The sequence below is a fragment of the Sarcophilus harrisii genome, chromosome 2, assembly GCF_902635505.1.
Source record: "Sarcophilus harrisii chromosome 2, mSarHar1.11, whole genome shotgun sequence".
Lineage (NCBI taxonomy): Eukaryota > Metazoa > Chordata > Mammalia > Dasyuromorphia > Dasyuridae > Sarcophilus > Sarcophilus harrisii.
In genome coordinates this window covers 393,316,841-393,342,426 of record NC_045427.1, presented here as the reverse complement: position 1 = coordinate 393,342,426, position 25,586 = coordinate 393,316,841, and the positions used below count along the sequence as shown (strand labels likewise).

Here is a 25,586-nt window from a genome sequence, read left to right as displayed (position 1 = left end):
CACAATTGCTTCTTATCAATCACTGTGACTGGGAAAGTTTGTTAACCTTGCATACACTGATTAATGAAAGTTCCTGTGTCTGGTACATAAGCATGTCAATCAGTGATCGAACATGGAGTCACTACTGTCAGTTAAGACTTAGCAAAAAGCTAATCCTTTATAAAAGTTTATTGTACTTTGGAGAGGAAACAGAGAAGTTAAGAGTCGAGCAGCTGTTTTCTCTGTTATTATGATCATTATATCATCCATTCCAATTTTAGGAAGTTTTCCCCTGTGTAACTCCTTCCCAAAACCCATTAGTATAGGACAGTCTCCTTATTGGTGACAATGAATACCCTCTGCGGTGTGAGGGATAGGGAGGAGTTGGCAAGAGATTAAAGGGCTTCAATTCCCTTTTGATACTCTACAGGTTAAATTTCAAGGCTTCTTTTAAATGTTAAGTTGCTTTGGGTACTCCTGACTTCCAGCTTTGAGAGAAAAGATGGAAGAGATGAACTTCAATTTAAGTTGTTGAAGGAAAAACCTTTGGGAAGACATAAGAGGAGCTGACAGTCTCCATTCTGTCCCTATTCCCTATCCTCAACTTGTTACCCTAGATTATGGAGAGTTTCTCCTTGGGTGAGAACCAGGATTTTCTCTCTTGGTTGAGCTAAGGTTATTTTGCTCTCAATGATAGAGGTCCTTCAATTTGTATTGTCTAGTACAAATTCTCCTATGTTTACTTTCTCAGATTTCTATTTTACTATGATTTGGATAAATGGGCTTCTTTGCTATTTGCTATGTATGTTCATTGTAGAACTGGCATTTGGTGATAAAGGGGTTAAAACTTGGATAAAGAGCTTGGGATCTCCCTTTTCCTCCAAATGACAGAGTGATCAGAAGTTAGCGGGAACCCAAATATATCTCCTAGCCTAACAATATTTAAGGGAGCAGAGAGATGTAATTCTAACACAGCACCCATTCTCTCTAGAGAAAAACCTCCAACTCCAACTTGTTGGACTTTCTTCTTTGTCTGAAAATCTAGAATGGAATGGTCCCTTACCCTGAAGGCACCTATTATCTGTTCTTCAGCACTCAATTCTTTTCTTACTCTTGTTAGCCAGAAGTGAGTAAGCTTGTTTCTTTCTTTACCTTTTGAAAAATGAAGTTATTTTTAAGGTGAATCAAGAATAAAGTCATTGTATATCATATATTCTTTTTTCTTTTTTGGTGCTCTGCCTCCAACTCTTTGTCTAATTTCCCCCTTTTGTCTGGGTGGCCTGTAATGTGCTGCATAGAAATATTATTTCTGCTTTCCATCCTCAAATATTCTCTTTTATGCTTTCATTCAAAGTTCTTGGGTCTCCTCACATAATTTTATCTTAATATTTAATGCTATTCCATCTCCCTCTACCTTTTGCTTCTTATAACTTTTGAATAAAGTATACCTTCCAAAACCATATTCTGGTCAGGAGTTCTATCTCACCAAATCCTGATTATATGCATTAAAATTTCCCCTGGCATTAGGATATCTAGGTCATTCTATTTATTATCCACACTTTCTACATTTGTATATAGTTATTTGAAGCCATATATTTTGTTGATGGAATTTTTTACTATCTCCTTTGGTCTCTTCTATTTTTCTTTGTCATGCCTGTCTTTTTAAGGTTATTTGGTTTGGGGGATGTGTGTATGTGTGTATGTGTGTGTGTGTGTGTGTGTGTGTGTGTGCGTGTGTGTATGTATATGTAATTTGTATTTAAAAGTATGTGTGTGCGTGCAGTTTTCTGCCTTTTCAGTTTTCAATTTTCAGTCCTATTGATCAGATTCACAAGGCCTCAAACAAATATATTTTTATGGGCTTTCAATTCTAAACTGTGCCAAGAGCCCATTATTATTTTTTCTAAACTATGGTCCAGAAATTTACATCCTATCCTTTAGTATCATCTTCTTAGCCATATGTAAACTTTTCTTTTACTTTTTATGGTCCTTAATTCAATAGTAAGCCCATTTTAAATGAGTTCTCATGATTAAGCATCACTTGTACCTTGAAGTCTTCAGTTTCTTGTCCAGCATTTTACAATTCTTAGAAATGTTTTCTAAATTCCTTCTTGTGGCATCATTTGCTCCTCAAATGAATCATCAGTAGGCATAGTGATCATTAGATTTGATAAGTTTTGGAGGTTCCCTGTTATGACTTTAGGAACACAGCAGACCTCTGTAATATTTGTTTCTTTATGGAGCTTTGTTCTCACCAAGTGGCTATCTCCCTCATCTGGTGTAGATCTGTGGATGATACAAAACTGGGAGGAATGATTAACACATTGTGTGATGGTATCCAAAAACTGTTCAGCAAATTAGAGCATTCATTGGGTTGGAACTAAGATGAAATTCAATAGGGAAAAACATAAAATCTTCAGTCTAAATAAAGCAACTAGTACAAGACAGGTAAGCAAACCTGTTAAGGTTAAGTACCTTTGTCATTTGTTAAGTACCTATGTCATGTCAAACATCAAGTATAGTTAGACTGTAGCTTGTTTGAAAAAGATCTGAAGTTTTTAGTAAGCCAAAAACTCAATATAAGTCAGTGGTATAATATGGTAGCTATGAAATGCTAAAGTACTTGTGTACTTCATTAAAAGAGGTATAGCTTCCAGGAACAGGAAGATGGTGATCTTATTGTACTCTGGCCTCATTAGGCTTTAACTGGAGTAATTTTTTTTTTCCAGTTCTGGGCTCTACTTTAAGAAGAGAGCTGACAAGCTGGAATAGCTCTGTAGGAGGGAAGCTAGTATGATGAAAGGTCTTGACCTGATGGCATATGGAGATTGCTTGAAGGAGATTGGTTGTTCACATTTAGCCTGGAGAAGAAAAGACTCAGAAAGAATGAGCTATCTGTTTTCAATTATTTGGAGGACAGTTATGTGGAAGATGCATTGGTCTTGTTCTGTTTGGCCCCAGAGAGCAGAACCAGGAACCATGGAAAGAATTTGTAAAGAGGCAAATTTAGACTTGATATCAGGAAAAGCTTCTTACACTTAAAGCTATCTGAAAGTGAAACAGACTATGGAGCGGTGGTGGTTTCCTTCTTGAATGTCTTTGATAAAAGGCTACATGACTATGTAGTGATTAAAAAGATTCAAGAGACATAATTTTGGGTAATTTGGTCATTTTATTAATAATGACAGCATTTTAATAAAAGGATGGTCATTTGGTCATCTCTCTTAGATCAAAGACAGTCAAAGTGGCAGGCTCACAGTTTACATACCCTTCAAACAGTAGGTATTCTCCAGGATGGGAATCAACCCTTATTGGTTAACAACTAATGAGCAAATGAATATTACAATGAGGGGTTGAGAATGACATCATTATTCTTGGACAAAAAGACTATACCTATGTCCATACTACCTTTAGCCCTGGGGAATTTAGACAAAAGGGTCTGCCTCTATCCAAGCTTAGTTGAATGGAATTTACCTTAGATTAAAGATTCTCTATACAGTTGGGTGAGGTCAGATGGAAGAAAAAGTTAATTCAACCTTCAGAGACTGAGTTCTTGAAACTAGAAAAAAAGAGAAACTCTGAATCTCACCAAATCATTAGTTATTAATGATCATTTCTCTCAACCACTTGTATACATTGATGTATGCATTGGACAACATGACTGCTGATGTGCCTATCAGCTCTTAAAATTATGATTCTTTATTTGATTGCAAACCATTCATGTTTTCTTGAATAGTTCTCGTCTTCTGATGTAGTCTCCAATATGGAGGTCTTCTTTTAGGTCTTTTAACATTCAGTGAGACTTAGCATATTTAGGCTGTCAATTTATCATCTGTTGGCAATTGCTATATGATTGGCCTATCTCTTTTTCTGATCAGACATTTCATAGATGATACTTTTATACAATGTTTTGTTCATAAGTTGTCATTAGTGCTATTCTGACACTTGCTATACTAATCATATATCTCTCTTGCCAATTGCAGATGTCTGCAATTTTGATTCTTTAGAGAGCGGGATATTGATTTTCAGCTGTATAGCATCATGGGAAAATACTAGTTTGTAGATAGATAATAGCTTTTTCCATATTCAACCAATATTCCTTGAATGTTCTTCCTTGTATTTCTGGATAATCATTCTTACAACACACGAACCTGCTTTCTCCAGAGGATTTACATCTTTCTTCTACAAGAAAAGCATTACAACAGTTATTTAGTTTGAATGCTCAATAGTCTTTCCTTTCTTCCCTAAGTAATGAGAAATTGACTACTGGGGACCTAATCCTGAGAACATGGGTAAGGGAAGCAAATGGGAACTTGTAAAACCCTTTTTGGCAATGGGTGATGATATAAAAGGAGTAACCCAATTCTTCTACTTCAGAGCATCTTCTGCGTCAAGTTTTTGTCCACTTGCTATGTAGCAAAGAAAAACCGTTTAATTGCCTGCTGAGTTGGAAATGAGCATGCAAACAAAAAGGCACTCATTGACTGATTATATCTCTTTTCATTCCTGATAGTGAATCAAGAACTGCTTTGGTCCTTTTGGTTGGAGAAGGTCTTTAAGTCATTCCCACTGGGGTGTAATGAAGTTTTGAACACCTGGTTCCTGTTGCCTTCATCCTTGTTATTCTTTTCATAGTTCTCAATTGGACAATTGGAGATGGAATTATCTTATGAGCTTTGCAAAGCTGGGAGAGGCAGCAGAATTTGTGAGAAACTGCAACCACCCTTGGAGGGACTTACTTGACATAGCCCATCAGATTAACCATAGCAACTGAGACTCTGTGTTGTACAAGCAAGAGAAACACTTGTCCACTAATTAAGCTATACCTTAAAGTGAAGTTGTTGGTGGGAAGACTGGCAGCTCTCTAACATCTCCCTAGGCACCAAGATGATAGAGGGGAACATGGGTCCCAGTATTTGTGGAATCTGTTTTTGTATTTGGGTTCTTGACATTTGATATTTGGGTTCAATGTCTTTTCTTAAAAGCTAATTCATATTAATTGGTTAGATGATATCACAGCAGATGATTTGGGGAATGTATACCAGAATGGAAGCTTAAAGTGATAGCATAGGAGGAACCAAATAATTCCTTTGGATCACCCTTAAAACCTTAAGAGTGATGTAACTGGTCTGAAATACTACCATTGCTTGTATGAATTGAAAGAAAATGCCCAGGACTTCACACTTCTGTATTGTATTTTCCACCCTCTAACCTCCTGACACAAAGTAGGATTTCCTCAGCTAAAATTTTCCTTTCTAAAATTTCTTATAACATTTTATCTGGGCTCCCATTTATTTTTATTATAGTTTGTATTGTGTCATATTTATTTGTGTTATTCCCCTTTTGGTATTTCAATACAAGGACTTTGTTGTAATTTTCAACCTCTGTATCCCTAGTACCTAAGATTGTACCTTGCAACAGGATTAATAAATCTTTGCTCAATTGATTTGAATTACTGGCTGCCAAGCCTGATGACCTTTCTCAATAGCTTTTTATATAAAAGCATTGTAAATTGTCCATGATATCTTTGAACACAGTTAGGTAACCTGGAAGCAAGAGAGAATTATGGTGAATTGTTGTTTCTGGGTTCCATTCTAGAAAATCTGTATGGGAAGAAAATCCTTGAGCAAAATCCTTGATTGTGCAGCAGAGTGGTTTGGAGAATCCCTCCTTTATGAGGTGCTCATGCCAGTAATGAGATTAGGTAATCAAAACATAGAACTAGGCAGAACTAGTTTGGGAAATACATTTATTTTGCTGGTTATTAAGGTATTTGATGGATTATTGTGACTGGGAGAAGGGAAAATTGTAGGGGGAGGTAATTTCCTTTCATTCCACATGTTTCTAGCCTACCCTTTACTCTGTAAGGTTAAGGTTAGATTTAGAAAGTCAGTTCCCCAAAAGCAGGTAGGGAGTCTCATAGCCTAATGAGGTGGTTTGGTGTAGAATGGTATTGTGATCCAGGAGAAAGAATACTGGAGTAGGATTTGAGATGTAGGTTCTAATAACAACCCCATCATTAAGCAAGCTGAGTTGTCTTGGATAAGTTACTAAAAAGACATTGGACCCCGGTTTCTCACCTGGAAAATGAGTGAATTGGCTTAGATTATTTTTTAATCTATGCTCTGAGATGCTCAAGGAGAGTATTATTCTCACCAGTGCTAAATCATGAGAACTTGTTTGATTATGAGTCAGAGATCTCTTCATGTTGAACGTGTATTTTCAAGTTTGAAGAATAGCTGACAGAGGAGGGGATACTTAATTTAGGTGATCTAAGAAGAAATTTGTAGAAAAGATTAATTTTTTGGGTAAAGAGTTAGATTGGATGACCTCTGAGATTACTTGAAAGCTTTCATAAACCAACCATTGCAAGAAACTGGGATTTAATAAAACGAGAGGAAAAGAGTTCATCTGGGAAATGAAGGACTCATTTTGAAAGATATAATAGCCCAGAAGTGAGCAGAGAGGAAGGAAAGAGAAGGGGATTGAACAGCCTTGGAAGAGGAGGAATCCTGAGGCCAGAGTTAAATAGAACAACAAGCCACAAACTACAAGAGCAAACACATGAGAAATGACTTTTAATGTCTGACTTTTTTCCCCCCTAAAGTGCCAACGTTCAGTAAAATACAGGGAAGGGCTGGACGGCGATTACTGAGATCGCTGAGAGGTACAAAGTTAAATCACAAAACAAAACGCCACCGGTTTCCTCTTTGACTCACATTCATACTTTCCCCACTGGGGTGCCCATGCACACACACACACACACATACATGCATACCACATACATAGACACTGTATATCTACTGTTATATACATATGTATATTATATATATAGAAATATATATAGCGCAACTCATTTCATATATGCTTATATTGTAGCTGTCACCTAGCAATTCCACAGCAGCTAAACATTGAGCTGTGTGTATTCCTTTTCACCTGCTCTGGGCCTAGATCTTCCTTATAATTGGAAACAAGTCTGGCACCCGTGCATCCGCCAGAAATGCAGTTATCCTTTGCTCACTTCTCTCCTCCCTTCAATTTCCCTTTGGGAAACTGTGTTTATTGAGTGTTGAACTTCCTTGCTCCCCTATGTCTTCCCCAGGGCAGGAAACCAGGTGTGGGGTCTGCCAATGAATGATGGAGCAGGATGAGGGGGGATATTAGGGATGGTCCCTTAGAACTGATTTGGCCCCAGGGGCATGTTTTTTTTGAAGCCAGCTTGGCCATTGGCCATGTCAGCAGCTACCTCACAACCCCCGTTGCTGTCCAGCCCTGGGTGTCCCTCATGTTCCGCTAGGAATTTGAGGGTGAAGAGGTGGCCTGTGTCTCGGTGACGCCCTGGTGGCTCTGGGTGGGGTGGGCTCAGGAAGGTGCCAGAGCTCTTCCATTCTGAGAAAGTGTACATCTCCACCTGTGGGTGGGTGACTTTGCTCAGGTACCCAGGGCTGGGAGTGGTTGAGTTGAGGGTCCTCTGGCTACCACTTAGGCAGCTCCCACTGTCATCCAGAGAGTCCTTGCGAGAATGTTCAAAGGAGCCTCGATTCCAGGCTCGGTAGTTGTAGTTCCACCAGCCTAGCCGATTCCGTCGATGGCACTGGCATCTGAGGATGCGGAGGAAGGCGCGCTTGAATTCCTTGCTGGAGCAGGGATAGATAATGGGGTTGATACAACTATTGAAGTAGCCAAGCCAGAAGACCACTTTGAAGACAGTGTCTGGGGGCTTCAGAGTAGCAAACAGGGACCCTGTGGAGTAGAGAGACAAGAATAGAAAAGCAACAGTTTATCAGTGTCTTTCCCTGTAACTCTCTGCTGAAATATGATTGCTTTCCATTGCTGCTCTCATAAATGTTTCCATTTCAGTGATTCATACAAATAGCAATATTCTGCCAGACTACTTTTCTCTGTAGAGTGGACTTAGGATAGGAAGGGACCATACCCTAATGATTGTTTGGCAGAACACTCAGAATGGCCATGTGATAAAGTTAGGTATAAAACCATCTACTTTTGAAAGTTAAAGGGACTTAGAACTCATTCTAATCCAACCCCTTCCCCATCTAACTGATAAGAAGACTGAGACCCAAAGAAGAATCCAAAGTGTTATACTGAACCATGGCCATAAATCTGACTTCCTGTTTCCCAGTCCAGTGTCCTCTCTTTTTTTAAAGTTTTGTTGAAGTATCACAGTTATTTCACTTCTACTTGTGGGATATTCTCATGGCAATTCTTCCCCTGTAGTTGAGGAAAACATTTAAAGAAAAGCACTTGACTCAAGAACTCATCAGACAATATATGCAACATTCTTTGCTCATAGTTTTGTTTCCCACTTCTCCAAACAGAGGGGAGAGAAAGACGTTTCCTCATCTCTTCTCTGGGACCATGACTGGGCATTATAATCACTGGGCTTTATTTTATTGTTCATTTAGTTTACATTATTTTAGTCAATGTGGATATCGTTTCCCTGGTTCAGTTTACTTCATAGGATCATGGATTCATAGCTTATGAGCCCCTTTTTAATTTTTCCTGAGGCAATTGGGGTTAAAGGACTTGCCCAGGGTCACATAGCTAGGAAGTATGAAATGTCTGAGACCAAATTTGAAGTCAGGTCCTCCTGACTTCAGGGCTGGTGTTCTATACACTACACCACCTAGCTGCCCCGAGCTAGGTAATATCTTATTCTAACATTTTAATTTTACAGATGAGGAAATGAATTGACTTTTGAGAAAGCCAAATGATTTGCCTGAGATTATATAACTAGAAAGTGTCTGAGACAGTATTTGAATTCAGGTATCATTAATCCAAATCTATTATTCCTTCCTTTATATTTGGCTTTGGAATACACAACATGATTTTCTTTTCTTTACAGCAAATTTACCTTCTTATTTTCATATGGCTTGATTTATGGGCATACCCTTGTACGCAGCATACTTTTAAACATGTTGAGGCAGCATTTGAATTCAGGTCTCATGACTTTGAATCTAAGGGTTCCTTCATTTACTAGATGGCTTTGAAATGCACTACATTTTTTTTTTTTTTTTGCCAAAAATTCACCTTAATTACACATAGCTTATTTGAAAATGATTTTGGGGCAAATAGGTGGGGCAGTGGATTGGGTACTTTCCTTGAAGTTAGGAGGGCCAGAGTTCAAATTTTGCTTCAGATATTTACTAGTTGTGTGACTCTGGATAAATCACTTAATCCCAATTGCCTGAAAGGAAATGAGGAAGGAAGAAAGAAAGAAAAAGGGAAAGAAGACAGAAAAAAGAAAGAAAAGAAGACACAAAAGAAAGAAGAAAAAAAGAGAAAGAAGAAAGAAGAGCAGTTCAAATCAGCTTACTCATGTCAACCAATGTATCAGGGAGGGAGGGGCATGGTAGAAAAGTCTATAAGTGAGGTACAATCCTTTCTTGCCTCTGAGGAGGGAAAGCCTAAAAATGAGAAAAGATTTCTAGATGTCTAGAAGATTTCTAAGGCATCTGTCTAGCTTTCATATTCTATGAATCTTGAGATCAAAAACATTGCCAGTATGGCCCTTGCCCAGAATAGCCACTTGATAAATGTTTTAATTGAATTAAGTAGCAGTGAATTCCTGCACTGATTCTTAGTCTCACCACAGAGGGGCAGAGTCAGCTTCTGTTTTGCTTGGGTGAGAGACTGAATCAGCAATAACCTCTCAGGGCCTAAGCAGGGAGGGATAAGATTCCAGACATATTTCTGATCTCCCTCCCCTTACAACAGAACAGTAGCAAGCAGGAGCAGGGGCCCTTTTATGTCATGCACACCTTATTCTAGTGGTTGGCACAAAGACTTAGTTAATTAGGGAAATAATTGGCATTTGGTCCAAACAGAAGACATTAATATCCCATTCTTTTTAGGGTGTGTGTCTCTGTTTATTACAAAAACTTGGAGGAGCCAAGTTCCTACCTTAAGGGTCTTGTGAAAACAGGTTGGAGTTGTGAGTCAGGCTACCTGAATTCTATTCTTGGTTATATCACTAATTCATTGTATGATGTTGGGGATGTCATTTGGCTGCTCACTATCTTAGTTTCCCTATTTATAAAAAGGTTTAGAAACCTTATTTTTTAAAAGTGAGTACAAATTGAAATGACTGAGAACTTGAAGATAGTATTCACAAAGGAGGTATTTATTATTTCCCTCTTTTTTTGGGAGAGAGAGCAGGAGATGTTTGAATAAGACCATGTACATCACTTGAATATTCCTATGACCTTCTAAGTTTCACTCTGGAGAGCTTATAAAGAACAAAGATGAAAGGATATTACTGTAACAATTTCAACATATTAAAAAGCTTCCCCCCAGTCTCTTACCTTGCCTTTTTTTCCAAATCTGTAATTTCATTGGCATAGAGAACTCAGTGAGAACATTCCTTTTGCCAGCATAGGTAGGCAACTTTAGTTTATACTCTTATAGTGTCTGAGAGATTGCCAGGGGATGTATAATTAGTATGTGTTCGAAGAACTTCAATTTGGATCTTGCTGACTTCAGCAAGAGGCAGTTCTCTAGCTATTACACTATGTCATATTCCCTTTATTAGAATAGGAAGTAACCTCTTTCATTCAATTTGCCTATGATTATGAAGGTATAATCCATTAGAACTAGACAGGAATTATGTAGTCCCAGACTTTGAGAGTTTCTATTATAGAGACTATAAAATTGGGCTGGCTATTCATTACAGCTGGGTATTACTGAGTCACAGAGAAGACTTGATTGAATTGATGCAGAAGGAAGAAAGCAAAACTAGGAGAACTATATACATAATGATTTCATGAATGTAAATGAAGACAAACTAAATGATACCAGACTTCAGATTATGTACAATAACCAATCTTAATTCCAGAGGATCAATGATGAAATCCAGTTTCTTCCTTTCAGTGCAGAGGAGGTGGACTTTCTGTGTGGAATTTTGCATATACCATCAGATCTTTTTGCTGTTTTTGCTTAATTGTTTTTCTTTGTAATAAAGGAAGGTTCAACGGAAGAGGAGGATTTATTGAAAAGTAACTGTGGAATATAAAAGGCTTAGAACTATTATATTTAAAAAGGGAAAGCTTGAATCTTGAACTAGGAATGTGGGGTGTGGGTGTATGTGTATGTGTCTGTGTAGAATGTTACTAGCTCCATGTATGATCTTATACAAGTCATTTAACCTCTTTTGTGTCATTCATCAAAGGTAATATTCATGCATATTCTGTAAGCAGGGTTGTATATAAAAAACACTGGTGAAGTTGGAACCACAAGATTTCAATTCAAATCCTGTCTCTGCTTTCTAACCCTAAACCATCATCTCAAATCACTTAATCTCCTGGAGCCTCAATTCCTTTATTAGCAAACAAGTATAGGGGCTGGACAGTCTCTGCAGGCACTTCCAGATCTTGATCTGATCCTACAAACTTAGACAATGTTTTAAGCTCTTTGAGTCTTAGTTTCCTCATTTGTAAAATGGGAGATTTGGACTAGATGGCTTTTAAAGTCCCGTCTAGCTCTAGGTATATGAGCCTTCCTATGAGCCTTTAGTCTCCTGAATTATGGTCATGATGAGATTCATAGGAAAAAGTGAAATGTTTATGGAAGTGCCTTGGGAGCAGAGAGTGTGTGGAAGCTCAACAACAATGACAAAACAACACTCCTGGTATGCTACTACTTTTACTACTACTATTAATATTACTACTACAATTAATATTTCAACTACTATCACTACTACTATTATTATTAGTAGTATTACCACTATAACTATTATTACCACCATTACTACCATTATATCTTCTCTTCTTCCTCCTTCTCCTCTCAACAAGTAGGAAACTATGTGCCTGGAACTTACTATGATTTATTTCTCTTACTCTTCCTCCTCCAGCTGGGTAGGGAGCTATGCGCTTGGAACTTACTATGATTACTATTACTACTACTACTACTACTACTACTACTACTACTACTACTACTTCTACCACCACCAGCAGCAGCAGATAGGTAGATATGTGCTTGGAGCTTACTATGATGAATGATGAGTTAGTAATAACAGATATTAATTTTACAATGTACAACTGTAGTAAAAGATAGATTACCATAAGGTGAGAGCAAGTGTTAAAAAGTTTGAATGGTAGATAATCCGAGTGGAAGCCCCATATATCATACCGCATTCTCTTAAGGATTTGGCTATAAAACAGTTCTTTATAATAAAAACCTGATATTACAGTCAGATTTCACAGCAAGTGTTAGTCTCGGCTCCTTTATAAAGTCCATTGGAAGTGCGAGGTGTTTACTCAATTCTAGGGAAAATGACAAGAGTAATTGAAAGTGTTTTAGGAAGTCAACCATGCCTAATCTGAAAACATGTTAAAAGCTCTAGACTTGGAGTCAGAAGAATCTTTGCTCTGCCACTTAACTATAGTCGTGTTTTGATTCGATCTTTCTGAGCTTTAATTTTATCATCTGTAAAATGGAGAAAATACTAACTGCCCTTGTCTATATCACAAGGCTGTTTGGAAGATCAAATGAGGGAAAAGTGAAAGCTTACAATTTATAAAACCCTGCACAAATGTAAGTTATGATTTCTGCTTTTTTGCCCCGAGCTTTCCTTGATCCAGGCTGTGCCAAATAGTCATACTAATACTTTATTGGTTTCTGGGAAGATGGTTTGCAGCTTTCTAATTAATGTATTCCTAATGTATTCTCAGGATACTTCAAGGACAGCATCAACAAAGATAGAATGGTTTTTACACTCTGAAATATAATAAAACTTTATTAAAATGTAAAAATCTAGGGGTTGTTCAAAAGCAGGTGGGCAGAATTTGGCTTGAAGGCAGTAGTTTGTTAGCCTCTACTCCTCTATGGTCATCTGCTTTTTGAGGGAATCTATTTTCTTTTCATATAGACAAACTCTTCCCAATAAGAAATCAACCTCTGCAGGGTCCTCAAACTTTTAAAATAGGGGGCCAGTTCACTGTCCCTCAGACTGTTGGAGGGCCGGACTATAGTAAAAACAAAAACTTTGTTTTCTGGGCCTTTAAATAAACTTCATAGCCCTGAGTGAAGGGGATAATCATCCTCAGTTGCTGCATCTGGCCTGAGGGCCATAGTTTGAGGACCCCTGCAAGAGGCTACAGGATTTTTTTTTAACCATTGAAGAAATAGTTTAGCACATATATACTGTAATTACTGGATTCCTGAGAATGTTTTTTGTCTCTGCTTTTTCTTTTTGTACTAGTTCTGTCTTTCCCCTTTTTTTTTCCATTGCCCTTCCTAACCAAATCCTTAATATTTTTTTCCTTTCCAATGGTGATTTATTCCTTTAGTTAAAAGCTTCTGTGATTCCCTCCCTACTTTCCTGTTGAAGGAAACACTAACGCTGTTATCAGTCATTTTAATTTTAGTATGAATGAATTTCAGACACTTTCATGACAGGTTTTCAATGGATGCTGAGTTCCTGAATGGTGATAGAGGGAATACACTAAAGAGAAAAAGGACAGAAAGCAGAGAGATTGGGAAAGCATAGTCCTCTTTTTATCATGTTGTTTAGGGCTGGTGATGATGATGGAATTCTGTTTCTCTTCCAAAGGATTCCAAATTTAGAGCTAATATCTCAGCAGTAACTCTGCAGCTTCTCTACCCCTAAATAAAGACTAGCTGGCAGATACCTGATCTTAACCTCCTGGACAGCTTCTTCTCCCGCAAGTTCAACTTTGTTTTCAGACTTGGATCTTACCCTAGTGTTTCAATTGATTAACATTTAAATGGGGTAATGATGGGCAGCTCTCTTAGTATTCAGAGTAACAACTATTTATAAATTACTCCCCTACTCAAAAATCTTTCATGACTTCACATTCCTTATGAAATAAAAGTCCAAATTCCGTGGCTTGGCACTCAAAACTCTATAATCTGGCTCTGTCTATGGGCTTAATCTTTTGTGCCTTCTTGAAAGATGACATGTATTCTTCTGCCTCTGTTTTTAATTATTTCCCAAGTCTCTAATGCCATCCTTTCCCATCTAATTTTTATCTATCCCTTAAGTACTCCAATTAAATCTTAAATCTATTAAGTTTCTCTGACTGTCTTAGCTTGTGATCTCTTCTTCCTCTTATAGCACTTGTTTTCTCCCATTTATTGGAATCCTCTCATATAGATTTGTTAGTTATCTTTCCCTGGGCTGGAAGTATATCTTATTTTCTCAATTACATCATACAATCTTTGAGGGCAAGGACTGCACTTTTTACAATTTTGCCTTTCCCAGATCATATAACAGAAATATTGGGAATCATTGTTGCACAACAAATATTTATTAATTGACATAATTCTCCATAACCTCATTCAAGCTGTTCATTGTATCTGGAATAGACTTCTCATGTATTTTTCTCTTATCTAAATCTAACCTATCCTTTAAGGTTCATCTTGAAGACTTTCCTTTCATGAAGTCTTTTCCAGCCATTCCATCCCATATACATCTCCTTTAAGTTTTGATTGCCGTCACTTTCCTGATAGCATGATTCTTTTCAGGAATGAAGGACAAACAACCATCTGGGAGTAGAAGCAGTTGCCCCATTGCAGTTCCAGTTGGGGCAACACAAGTCCCTTTTTCCTCCCTCTTCTTTTCTCCCTCCTTTCTCTCTATCCACATAAGGGATCATACCTTTACCTTCTGGTATTCTGCCCAAAGGAACAAAAATATTGATTGCTGAAACCTTGTGAGATACCTTGGAATTTCCAGGCTAGCTTTTTTTTTTTCTTTAAGCACCAAGCCTTAAACTCTAATCTCTCTGGCTTTCAATGATTGGCTAACAATAGGTCCCAGCCCAACCTTCACTTAGTCACTGGGCTATGATGGCTCAGAATGAATGCAAAGAGTAATTGTTTCTGTTTTGGTCAGAAACCCAAAGGATTTTTGCTCCCAGACTGATTTTGTTTTTTTGTTTTTTTGATTAGTTAAAAGAGGCCATCCTTTGCCTCATTTCTTAGCTAGACTTAATCACTGGATTGGCATTGTCTCAGTCTATATCTTGTCACTGAATCTAGATGGCTCTGTTGGAGAAAGTGAGGCTGGTGACTTTGCATAAACTGCTCTCTCTTAAATCCAATTCACTTGCAAATCATGATATCATGGTCCTCTTCTGAGAGTGAAAGACAATAAATATCACATAATTTAGCATTTAATTGTTAACTTCTATCAGGGCCTCAGTTTTCTCTTCTGTTAAGTGAGTGGGTTGTAATAAATGATCTCTAAGGGCCCTTTTATTCTTTATTCATTCTTAGATTCTTCAAAACATTGCCTTAATATTCAAAAAAGAAATTAAAGGAAAAAAAAACATTTAGAATATGAACAAATAGGGCTTATAAAACTTGCTTCTTTCCAGGGAGAAGATAAACAAATTAGTGCTAGTACAGGGCAGGATGAATCTTTGGATGAAAGCCTCCTTGAAGAAACATACCATGATTATATTCTTTAGTGTTTGGTTGGCTGATGGGAGGGAGAGAAAGGAATCAGTAAAGTACCAATGATAAGGTGTCTTTTGTTATTATCCTTTCTTATCGCTTTCATCCTTCCTTTCTGTCTGTTACATTAATTTCCCCCTCTTCTTTCTGACTCATCCATTTGTTCTCTTCTTTCATTGGTAGTGCAGTAATCTAAAGCTTTTCTTGTAACCAAACTGGCTTTTGAAATTGCAAGTAGTTTGGTGAATGACAGCTTGGAATGATTATTCTTACTTCCCTTAACATATCTAAGTTCTAACTACTCTTCTAGGTACAATCCAAATCTTTTCTTTTCCCTGAAGTCTTTTCTGACCATATCAACTCATAGTTAAATTTCTCTGTTTAAATTCCTTTAATGTTTACTATACATTTGGCAGCAACCTTGTACTGTTATCTTTTTTTATATCTCTCATTTCTTTCCATTTTTGTGAGACATCATGCTATATATATAGCAGGAAGAGTCCTGAGGACAAGGGTTGAGCTCTACTTCTATCACTTAATAGGGATGTAATTTTGGGCAAATTACTCATCCTTTCTGGTGAGAAGTTTACTTAGACTACCTACCTCACAGGCTCACAATCAAATGAGATAAAAGATGCAAAGGTAGAGAGAAAGACATATATTATGTATATATACACATGTACATATAGATATATACATATACACATACACACTATTATTAGGTAAGATAGACAATATCATTCTGGGAAGAGGGGTCACAAGGAAGTTGAGTGACTGATGAAAATTCATTCAGCTAGCTAGTAGCAAATTGCTTATTTCCAGAGTAGTGACCTCTCTTTGGGTGTTTGTGGTACAATGGAAAGAGCCTTGGGACTAGAATGGAGGTGCTAGATTCTCATCCTGTTTCTGAAACTTACAACCTGTCTCAATTTTCCTCATCTGTAAAATGAAGGCATTAGATTAAATGGTTTCTAAGGTCTCATCCAGTTCTAGAGCTATGATATTATGAAGTGCTTATTCAATATCTCACTAATGAGAATGAAACCAATTGCTCAATCCTTATGCTATGTTCAAAGAATTGCTTTATCCGTTGGAAAATTTAGGAATCATAGGATATAGGCTTAGCTACTATTTCTGTTACCTATGTTTACCTACCTACAAATATTTAACTTTAGCTATTTATGTAACCCTGGACAAGTCACTTAAGCTCTTTTTACCTCTGTTTCCCCAATTGTAAAATGAAAAGGTTGCTTTTTGTGATCCTGAAAAGCCTTTGTAGTTCTTATTCTATAATCTTATGAAGAGGCAAAAGAATGTGTATACTTTGCCTGAGCTGATGCCTTATTGCTCTCTCCTTCATTAATTTAGTTTTCTAAGTGAACCTGCCAATTCAACACAAAAATGAAGATGAAGAAAGATTTCACAGGGGAATGCAAAAAGCTAAACTAAGAAATGCTTGAATGTTGGCTTTGAATAAAATGGCGGTTCTGGCTAGCCAAGTCAAGGAAAGTCTGAAAACCATTCTTCTATGATATCACCACCTCATGAAAGTCCGTACAGGAAAGCGTCAAGGGACAAGGGGTGTTTAGTCCATAAATTCTTCCTTGATGTACAAATGGCAAAGCCAAGAGCTAAATTCAGAGCAGGAAAGGAAGGGCAACATTTTCATAGGACAGGAAAACAAAACAAAGCAAAACATGAGCTCAACAGAGAGGAGAGAGCCAGGCAGTAAAACAGCAAAAAGACTCTAGTTCTGAAAAAGTATGATTTTGTTATGTTGGGTTTAAAGTGAAAGACAGATGGATAGACAAGGAGCCCAGAGGGGTCTCTGATTACGCTTCAGGATGAGTGGTATATTGTTTGCCTGGCACTCAGGGCAGTCTGGCAGCCTTAGCCTGCCTATCTCCTGGAGCTCACTTCTCTTCTTGGTCATGTAAAAGGGCATATCACGCAGGAACAGAGAATGCTTCCTTCTCTGCCTCTTTCAGCTGTGATATTTTATCCTCAATCCTAAACATGTCACTGAAACTTAGTAGTTTGTTATAAAAATAAATCCATTACTTCCAGGAGCAAGAATTTGTGGGAAAAATAAAAAAGAAATAATCCATCTACCTGTTCAGTGGTAGCTTTTAGAACCCACAAAACCCTAGGTTCTTAGTCTTTCTCTGCCTATTTCAAACTTATTATTTTCAGTTGGAGGGAACAGCATGGGTATTTCCATCCCATAACCAAATGGAATCCAAGAGAGATAATAAAAAATATTTATTTGCAAAGAATTACATTTGGCAGGCAGATCCTCATCTTTTCAATCATGCTTTCGAAAAGGCACAATTGGAGAAAACACTAACACTGTTCATTCATCTATACTCTAAACTCTCAGTGGTTTTGGTGAAAGAGTAGCAGGATATCAAGGTAAGCTCATTTTACTCTGAGTCAAACCAGATTTCAGGTGTATGCTCTAACATGATAATATCATATCATGATAACATAATAATTTCGTAATAGCATTCTACTCCCACCATTTCCAGCAATTCATTCATTCACTCCCTCACTCATTCCTTCATCTGAGTACTTATGGGAAAAAGGTATTGGAGATAAAAAGAACAAAGCATATAATTTCTGTTCTCAAGAAGCTTATTGTCTAAGTACACAAACATGAGAAAAATCTGTGATTTCGGGATGTAGGATCAAAATTTATTTATGACTTAACAGTGAAGTCTTAGGTAGTTTCCAGAGGCACATTTAGGGACTTGCCCAGAGTAATAGAGCTGGTAAGTGTTGGAGGCAGGATTTGAACCCAGATCCTCCTGACTCCAATTTTGGCTCTACTTATATATCACAATGATTCTATTGTTTTCTTAAAAATAGTGGGATAGATATGAAAAAAATGCTCTAAATCATTATTGATCAGAGAAATTTAAATTACGAGAGCTCTGAGGTACTACTACACACCTTTCAGATCGGCTAAGATGACAGGAAAAAATAATGATAAATGTTGGAGAGGATATGGGAAAACTGGGACACTAATACATTGTTGGTAGAGTTGTGAATTGATCCAACTATTCTGGAGAGCAATTTGGAACTATGCCCAAAGGGCTATCAAACTGTGCATAACCTTTGATCTAGCAGTGCTTCTACTGGATCTGTATCCCAAAGAAATCATAAAAAAGCAAAAGGACCTACATGCAAAAATGTTTGTGACAGCTCTTTTTGTGGTGATAAAAAACTGGAAACCGAGGGGATACCCATCAGTTGGAGAATGGTTGAATAAGTTATAGTATGTGAATGTTAGGGAATATTATTTTTCTATAAGAAACAATCAGCAGGATGATTTCAGAGAGGCCTGGAGAGACTTACATGAACTGATGCCAAGTGAAGTGGTAGCACCAAGACAATGTTATACACCATAACAAGATTATGTGATGATCAGTTCTGATGGATGTGCCTCATTTAAACAGCAAGATGATTCAGGCCAATTCCAATAGACTCGTGAGGAAGAGAGCCATCTGCATCTAGAGAGAGAACTATGTGGCCTGAATGTGGATCACAACATAATATTTTCACCTTTTTGTTGCTATTTGCGCTTTTTTTTCTTTCTCATTTTTTCCTTTTTGATCTGATTTTTCTTATGTAGCATTGGATTACTTGATGTCTAGAATGGGGTAGGGAGAAGGAAGAGAGAAAAATTTGGAATACAAGGTTTTGCAAGGATGAATGTTCAAAACTATTTTTGTACATATCTTGAAAATAAAAAAGTTGTTATTTATAAAAAAAAACTGGGACAAAAGTAGATACAATCCCCTTATCCTACCAATATTATGAGATACATTATGAAAATACAACAAGAAATACAAAATGCTTTGCTAGTTTGGAGGAGAGAGAAATCATTGCTACCTGTGGGAATCAGAGAAGGCTTCATGGTGAATAGAGCACTGAAATAGTGTAGACTATTATGCAATAAATTGTTAGCAGAAGATTCCAGTTAAGACAGGAGCTTGAAAAATGGATTACTACTCTGTTTTGTTTTGTTCTTGTTATTTCAAAAATCATCAGGCATGGTCCAGGAAATAAATACACAAAACTAGTTACTTAGGATCATGGGCCTTAGAGCTGGAAAGGACCTTAGACATTATCCAGCCTTCTCCTTTTACAGATGAGGAAATTAAGCTTTGGATTTATCCAAAGCCAGATAGCAAAATCAAGGATAAGGGCCATTCAAGAATGGTAAGACATTTGTCAGCTAATGAAAATTGGTGAGCAAACTGTATCCCAAGTTTAATTACTACAAAATGATGGGAAGAGATAGCACTGCTTGCTAATTAGCAAATAGCAATGTAATTAATCTATTCAATCCTTCAGAGCTGCATAGTTGAGATCTTGGGTACAGTTGTAACTCTGAAGACATTCCAGAAGGTTAGGAAGAATAAAAAGCTCACACAGACCTTAATGTAGTTAATCTAGATTGCTTCATTAATTGCAGGTTCTCCTTCTTAATAATGTATCTTGTGATACTATTTATGTTCCATACTCAGTCTCATGACCACATTCTTTTATTCAGAGATTTAAATTGAGCCCATTTATTTCTCTCTTGAATTTACAGCTAGCGTTAAACTTTCCCTGGCTTACATAGCCCTTTGCCTCTTGAATAGAAATAAATTTATGCCCAGATTTCCAATTTAATTTCTAAACAGTCTCAGTCTTATTTTTAAACACAATATGTTTCCAAGATAAAAAATGGAACCACTAGAAGAAAAAGTTGCCTATTTGAGCCAAGCATTTAACTTTCTCTACCTAAGCAATATAGTATAGTGGAAAGAATACTTGATTTGGATTGAGAAGAATGTTACTATGAGTAAGTCACTAAATCTCCTTGTGCTTCCATTTCATTATCTGTGAAATGGTATAATAATATTTATATTACCTATTTCAGAAGATTGTTCTGTGCTATTATTACTAGAACAAGGAGGATATGTCCTTGGCTGAAGTGATGATATCACCCAAGAAGCAGTGCATGAAGGGCTAGTGGGTAAGACTAAAAATGTTGGACAGAGCTGAGCAGCCACAAAATGAAAGAGAAAGGGAAGAAGAAAATAAATGATTGCAAAACTATAGGAATTGTCTGGTCCATGTTTCCTCTTATTGGTACTGGCACATACTAGGTTAGGTTTTTTTATGTGGTAATATTTTGGACAATACTTTAAGGCTTTGATGATTGAGGGATCATGAAAATTCACTGGTCTAGAATCAGGGATAACAATATCCCAGTTATCAAGATGTAATGCCTTCGGTGTTCATCAAATGGACAGGCCATTAGTATATCTTTTATTGCTCCTTTATCTTGAATGCTGCGTTGATTTAACAACATGGGATGAGGACCAATGGAAGATGGGAGAAGGTTTTATAAAACTGGTAGTTGGAGTATGCTGCTTGTCATTATTTTTACATTATTTATCTCATATTTTTATTCAAGTAAGTGTCCTTTATATCACAGTGATGTAATATATATGTGTGTGCATGTGTGCACATGTGCCACCCTGTATGTCTGGGTAAGAATTTGAGGGAAAAATGGGAATTTGTTAGCAGTGGAATATGGACCCAAATAGATTCTAGTTATTTGCAGGTAGTATTAAGTATTATCTCTTGATCTCGACCTTGATCTCTATCATGTCTTTCTCTCTATCTGTCTCTATCTCTGTCTCTATCTTTACAATTGCTAATTCAAGTAAAAGGAAAGAAGCTGGCCTGGAAGATCTCTTTTTTTGTGGTAGAAGAACCATTGTTAACTCTGGAGATTCAGGAAAGACTGAGCAGTGATTAGAATGAATATGGAAAGCTGTGGTTTTAGATTTTTTTTCCTTAGGATCATGTTGTCTCTTGTTTTAGGTAGGATGGGTGCAAATCTTTTGGCCACTAACACAGCCACACTGAACACTTCAGACTCTAGATCAAAGCCACACATTTGCTCGATATTCTGGAAGATAGCAAAAGCCATTCAGTTTCTCTTGTGGCCAGAAGCAGCAAATAACTCAATTAGGTTCTTGAAAGCAGTTTGCCCAGTGAAAGCTAATTAAATTAGGGTATTATTAGTTGTTGCAACTTCTTTTTTAACGAATCTTTATTACATTCAACTATGCAGCTCGAAGGTAATTATATTAAATGTTGGCAATCTATTCACTAGTCTTTTATTTAATTTTTTTTTATGGGATTCCCACCTATCTGAAGACTCAGACCCCTGTTCTTCCCTTTACTACATCCCTTACTTCAGAAATCCAGTGCAGGACTAAAAGAATCCTTTTTTTTTTTTTTTTTTTTAAGTTTTCCTTCTTTTCTGTTTTCCTGTCTGTTAGACCTGTTAAAGAACTTAGCTTAAAAAAGGCTAAGGCCTCCCATTGCATCCAGGGCCATTTCTAGTTGTCCTGATCTATACCTGATCACTAGATCCAGATGGCTCAAGAGGGGAAAATGAGGCAGGTAACCTTGCATAGCCCTCCCTCACTTAAATCCAATTCACGTACATGTCATAGCATCACCTCCCTGATGCCCTGGTCCTCTTCAAGATTAACAACAACAACAACAACAATGGATGGAGAATTTGAGTGTTGTTCAAAAAGCCTCTTTGTCCCAAATATATACCTCATCTGTTTGTAACAGTACCTAAAATTCCCACCATTAATTGCACATTTGGATGCAGGAAAATAATACATCGAAGTTCCTATTAAAATGTTAAGAAGAGTGAGAGATAAACATGCTATCTTGTTAACATGTTAGTGGACAATTTATTTTATTTCTTAACTAACTGTCTATCTAGGAGATAAGAAACCTGGGTTCTAATTGAGAAAAATCACATTTTGAATCCTTATCAATAAAATGATGGTCAATATGATGCAGTGAGGAGTGTTGGATTTAGAATAAGAGATTCTTACTTTAAATACTAGTTCTCCTAATAATAACTAACAGTAATTGCTACACTGGACAGAACACTTGTCCTGGAGTTAGAAGGACCTCAGTTAAAATCTGTTATCAAACACTTAGTTGCTATGTGACTCTAGGCAAGTTACTTAAATTTCTATCTGTCTCAGTTTCCTCAAGTGTAAAATGGAGATAATAATAGCATCTATCTCCCAGGGTTGTTGTGAGGATCAACTGAAATAATATTTGTAAAAGATTTAGTATAGAAATACAATCAAACTGCCAAGAAATTACTTTAAAGAATTAGAAAAAATAATAAAATTTATCTAAAAGACTAAAAGGTCAAGAATTTCAAGGGAATTAATGGGGAGGGGGAATGCAAAGGAAGGTGGACTAACTGTACCTGATCTAAAACTATATTATAAAGCAGAAGTAATCAGAACCATTTGATACTGGCTAAGAAATAAAATAGTTTATCAGTGGAATAGGTTATGTACACACGACATAATATTTGATAAACCCAAAGATTCCAGCTTCTGGGATAAGAACTCACTATTTGATTAAAAAAAAAATTACTGAAAAAACTGGAAAATAGTATAGCAAAAACCAGGCATTGACTAATCTAACATCTTATACCAAAATAAGGTTGGAGTAGTTTCATGATTTAGGCATAAAGTGTGATACTATAAGCAAATTAGGAGTACAAGTACTAGTTTGCCTCTCAGATCTGTAAAGAAGGAGGGAATTTATGGCCAAAGAAGAACTAGAGAACATTATGGAATACAAAATGGACTATTTTGGTTACATTAAATTAAAAAGGTTTTGTACAAACCAGTACAGCCAAAATTAGAAGAGAAACAGAAATCTGGGAAAAGATTTTACTTTCAGTATTTCTGATAAAGGCTTCATTTCTAAAATATATAGAGAATTGACTCAAACTTATAAGAATACAAGTTATTCCCCAACTGGTAAATGGTCAAAGGATATGAACAATTTTCAGATGATGAAATTAAAGTCATATCTAGTCATATGAAAACATATTCTGAATCACTATTGATTAGAGAAATACAAATTAAGACTCTGAGGTACCATTTCACACCTCTTAGATTGGTAAAATGACAAGAAAACATAAATGGTAAATGTTTGAGGGGATATGGGAAAACTGGAACACTAATGCCATTGTTGGTAGAGTTGTGAATCCAACCATTCTGGAAAGCAATTTGGAACTATGCCCAAAGGATTATCAAATTGTGTATATCCTTTGATCCAGTATTGTCTCTATTAGTTCTATATCCCAAAGAGATCATAAAAAAAAAAGGGAAAAGGACTCATATGTGCAAAAATCACATATTTACAGCAGCCCTTTTTATAGTAACAAGGAATTGGAAACTGAGTGAATGCCCATTAGTTGGAGAGTTGGTTGAATTGGCATATAAATATAATGGAATATTATTGTTCTATAAGAAATGATAAGCAGGATGATTTTCAGAAAGAACTGGAAAGACTTCCATGAACTGATGCTAAGTGAAGTGGGTAGAACCAAGAGAATATCGTACACAGCAACAAGAAGATTATGTGATAATCAATTTTGATGGATGTGCCTCTTTTCAGCAATGAGGTGATTCAGACCAGTTCTAATGGACTTGTGATAGAGAGAGCCATCTGCATCTAAAGAGAACTATGTTGGCTGAGTCACCTTTTGCTTGCTGTCTATAGGAAGAGGTAAGAGGAGGAAGGAGAAAAAAATTTTAACACAAGGTTTTGTAAAGATGAATGTTGAAAACTAGCTTTGCATATATTTGGAAAAATAAAAAAGCTATTAAAAAGGATTTTACATAGATCCTGGTATTTAAGAGGTGTTTTTAAATGCTTGTTTCCTTCCTGGTTTGTATCTATGTAATCCTGAGTGAAAGCTGCCTTTTTAGCTCTAAATGTATGATCTCAAATATGTTATTCTTTTATTTTTATAACTTATGTCTGTGGGTTGATATTTGGATATGGTTATTTTAGACCATTCTGGGCACCGAGGAAAGTAGGTAAGCAGGAAAGGGACAAAGAAGCAGTTTTCATCTTGATATAAGGAAAAACCTCTTAGCCATTAGACTTGTTCATTAGTGGAATAGGCTACAGCAGGATTTTGTATTAGTCAATGTAGGATTTAATTCAAGAGTCTGGAAAAGTGTATATGGATTGTTGAAGAGGGAATTCCCACTCAGACAGGTATTGATTAAAATGACATGTGATGGTCATCCCTTCCAATTCAGATTCTGTGATTTTTTTTTTTTTTTAAAGATAAACAAGGAAACAAAATAAGTGGGATAAAGGAAGGAAAATATGCAGGGGACTGGATGGCCCAGATTGTTAGAAGACAGTCACATCTTCCACTAGGCCTGCAACGCTAGAATGATAATGTTACTGATTTATTTTATGTCCATACCCTGTCTTGAACTGAATGAATCAAAGGATCCAATTTTGGGCTCCCTCTGCTCTCTGTTTCTCTTTTTCATTCTCCTTTATTGGTTTCATACAAGACAGAGACAAGTGTCCCTTAATAGCCCAGGAATCTGATTAGATTGTATATTTTCTTAGAATTAAATACTAGAAGTGCAATACTCTTCCTGTTTATATTAAAAGAATTTTTTGTGGTTTAAATCATGCTGTTTTGTTGCTGAAAGGTCAAAACAAAAGGTGAAGAAGGGTCAGCTCAGCTTCCTAGTGCTTCTACTTAACCCATTAACCTGTTTTTATCAGGAGTAAAAAAAATTAACTTTTCACCTTGATTTAATTAAAGTGATAAACATATCCCCATAGGTATGCAGAAATAGCTTTGGAGAATGTTTCCTTTCATCCTTCCTTACCAGGAAAAAATTGTCTATATTTATCTCGTATAAATTGTATTCCCTACTAGAAAGTGAGCTCCCTGAGGGCAGGAACTGTAACTTTTTATTTTGGGGGTTCCAGTCACTTGAGAGTTATTTAATAGGTCCATGTTTGTTTAATTGAAATGAAGAAATGAGGTTAATTTACTTTGTGGAGGTGAGAAAAGAAGGAAGGGGTTATGTAAGGATTTCCAAAGGTTGATCATGAGCTATCTTCAAGTCTTACTTGGTTTATCACTAAGTAGATCTTAGTCTTCATACTCTTCACCACTGTAGTCAAGAAAAGATAGAATGTGGGGAGTATTATGTATAGCAGGGGTAAATTGTTTCAGTATCTCATATATGTTTAGTGTTTTATCTATAATATATATTATTATATAATAC

At 36.6% G+C, this 25,586-nt stretch overlaps 1 protein-coding gene across 1 annotated transcript in view; it reads right to left on the bottom strand.

Moving 5' to 3' along the window:
- Positions 1 to 6,540: 6,540 nt before the first annotated feature.
- Positions 6,541 to 25,586, bottom strand: part of ADRA1B (adrenoceptor alpha 1B) — a 37,989-nt gene continuing 18,943 nt past the window's right edge. The window contains exon 2 of the mRNA XM_031953611.1: positions 6,541 to 7,722. Within this exon, the coding sequence (XP_031809471.1) occupies positions 7,154 to 7,722 (569 nt within the window). The 3' untranslated portion in view covers positions 6,541 to 7,153. The remainder of the gene's footprint in view (positions 7,723 to 25,586) is intronic.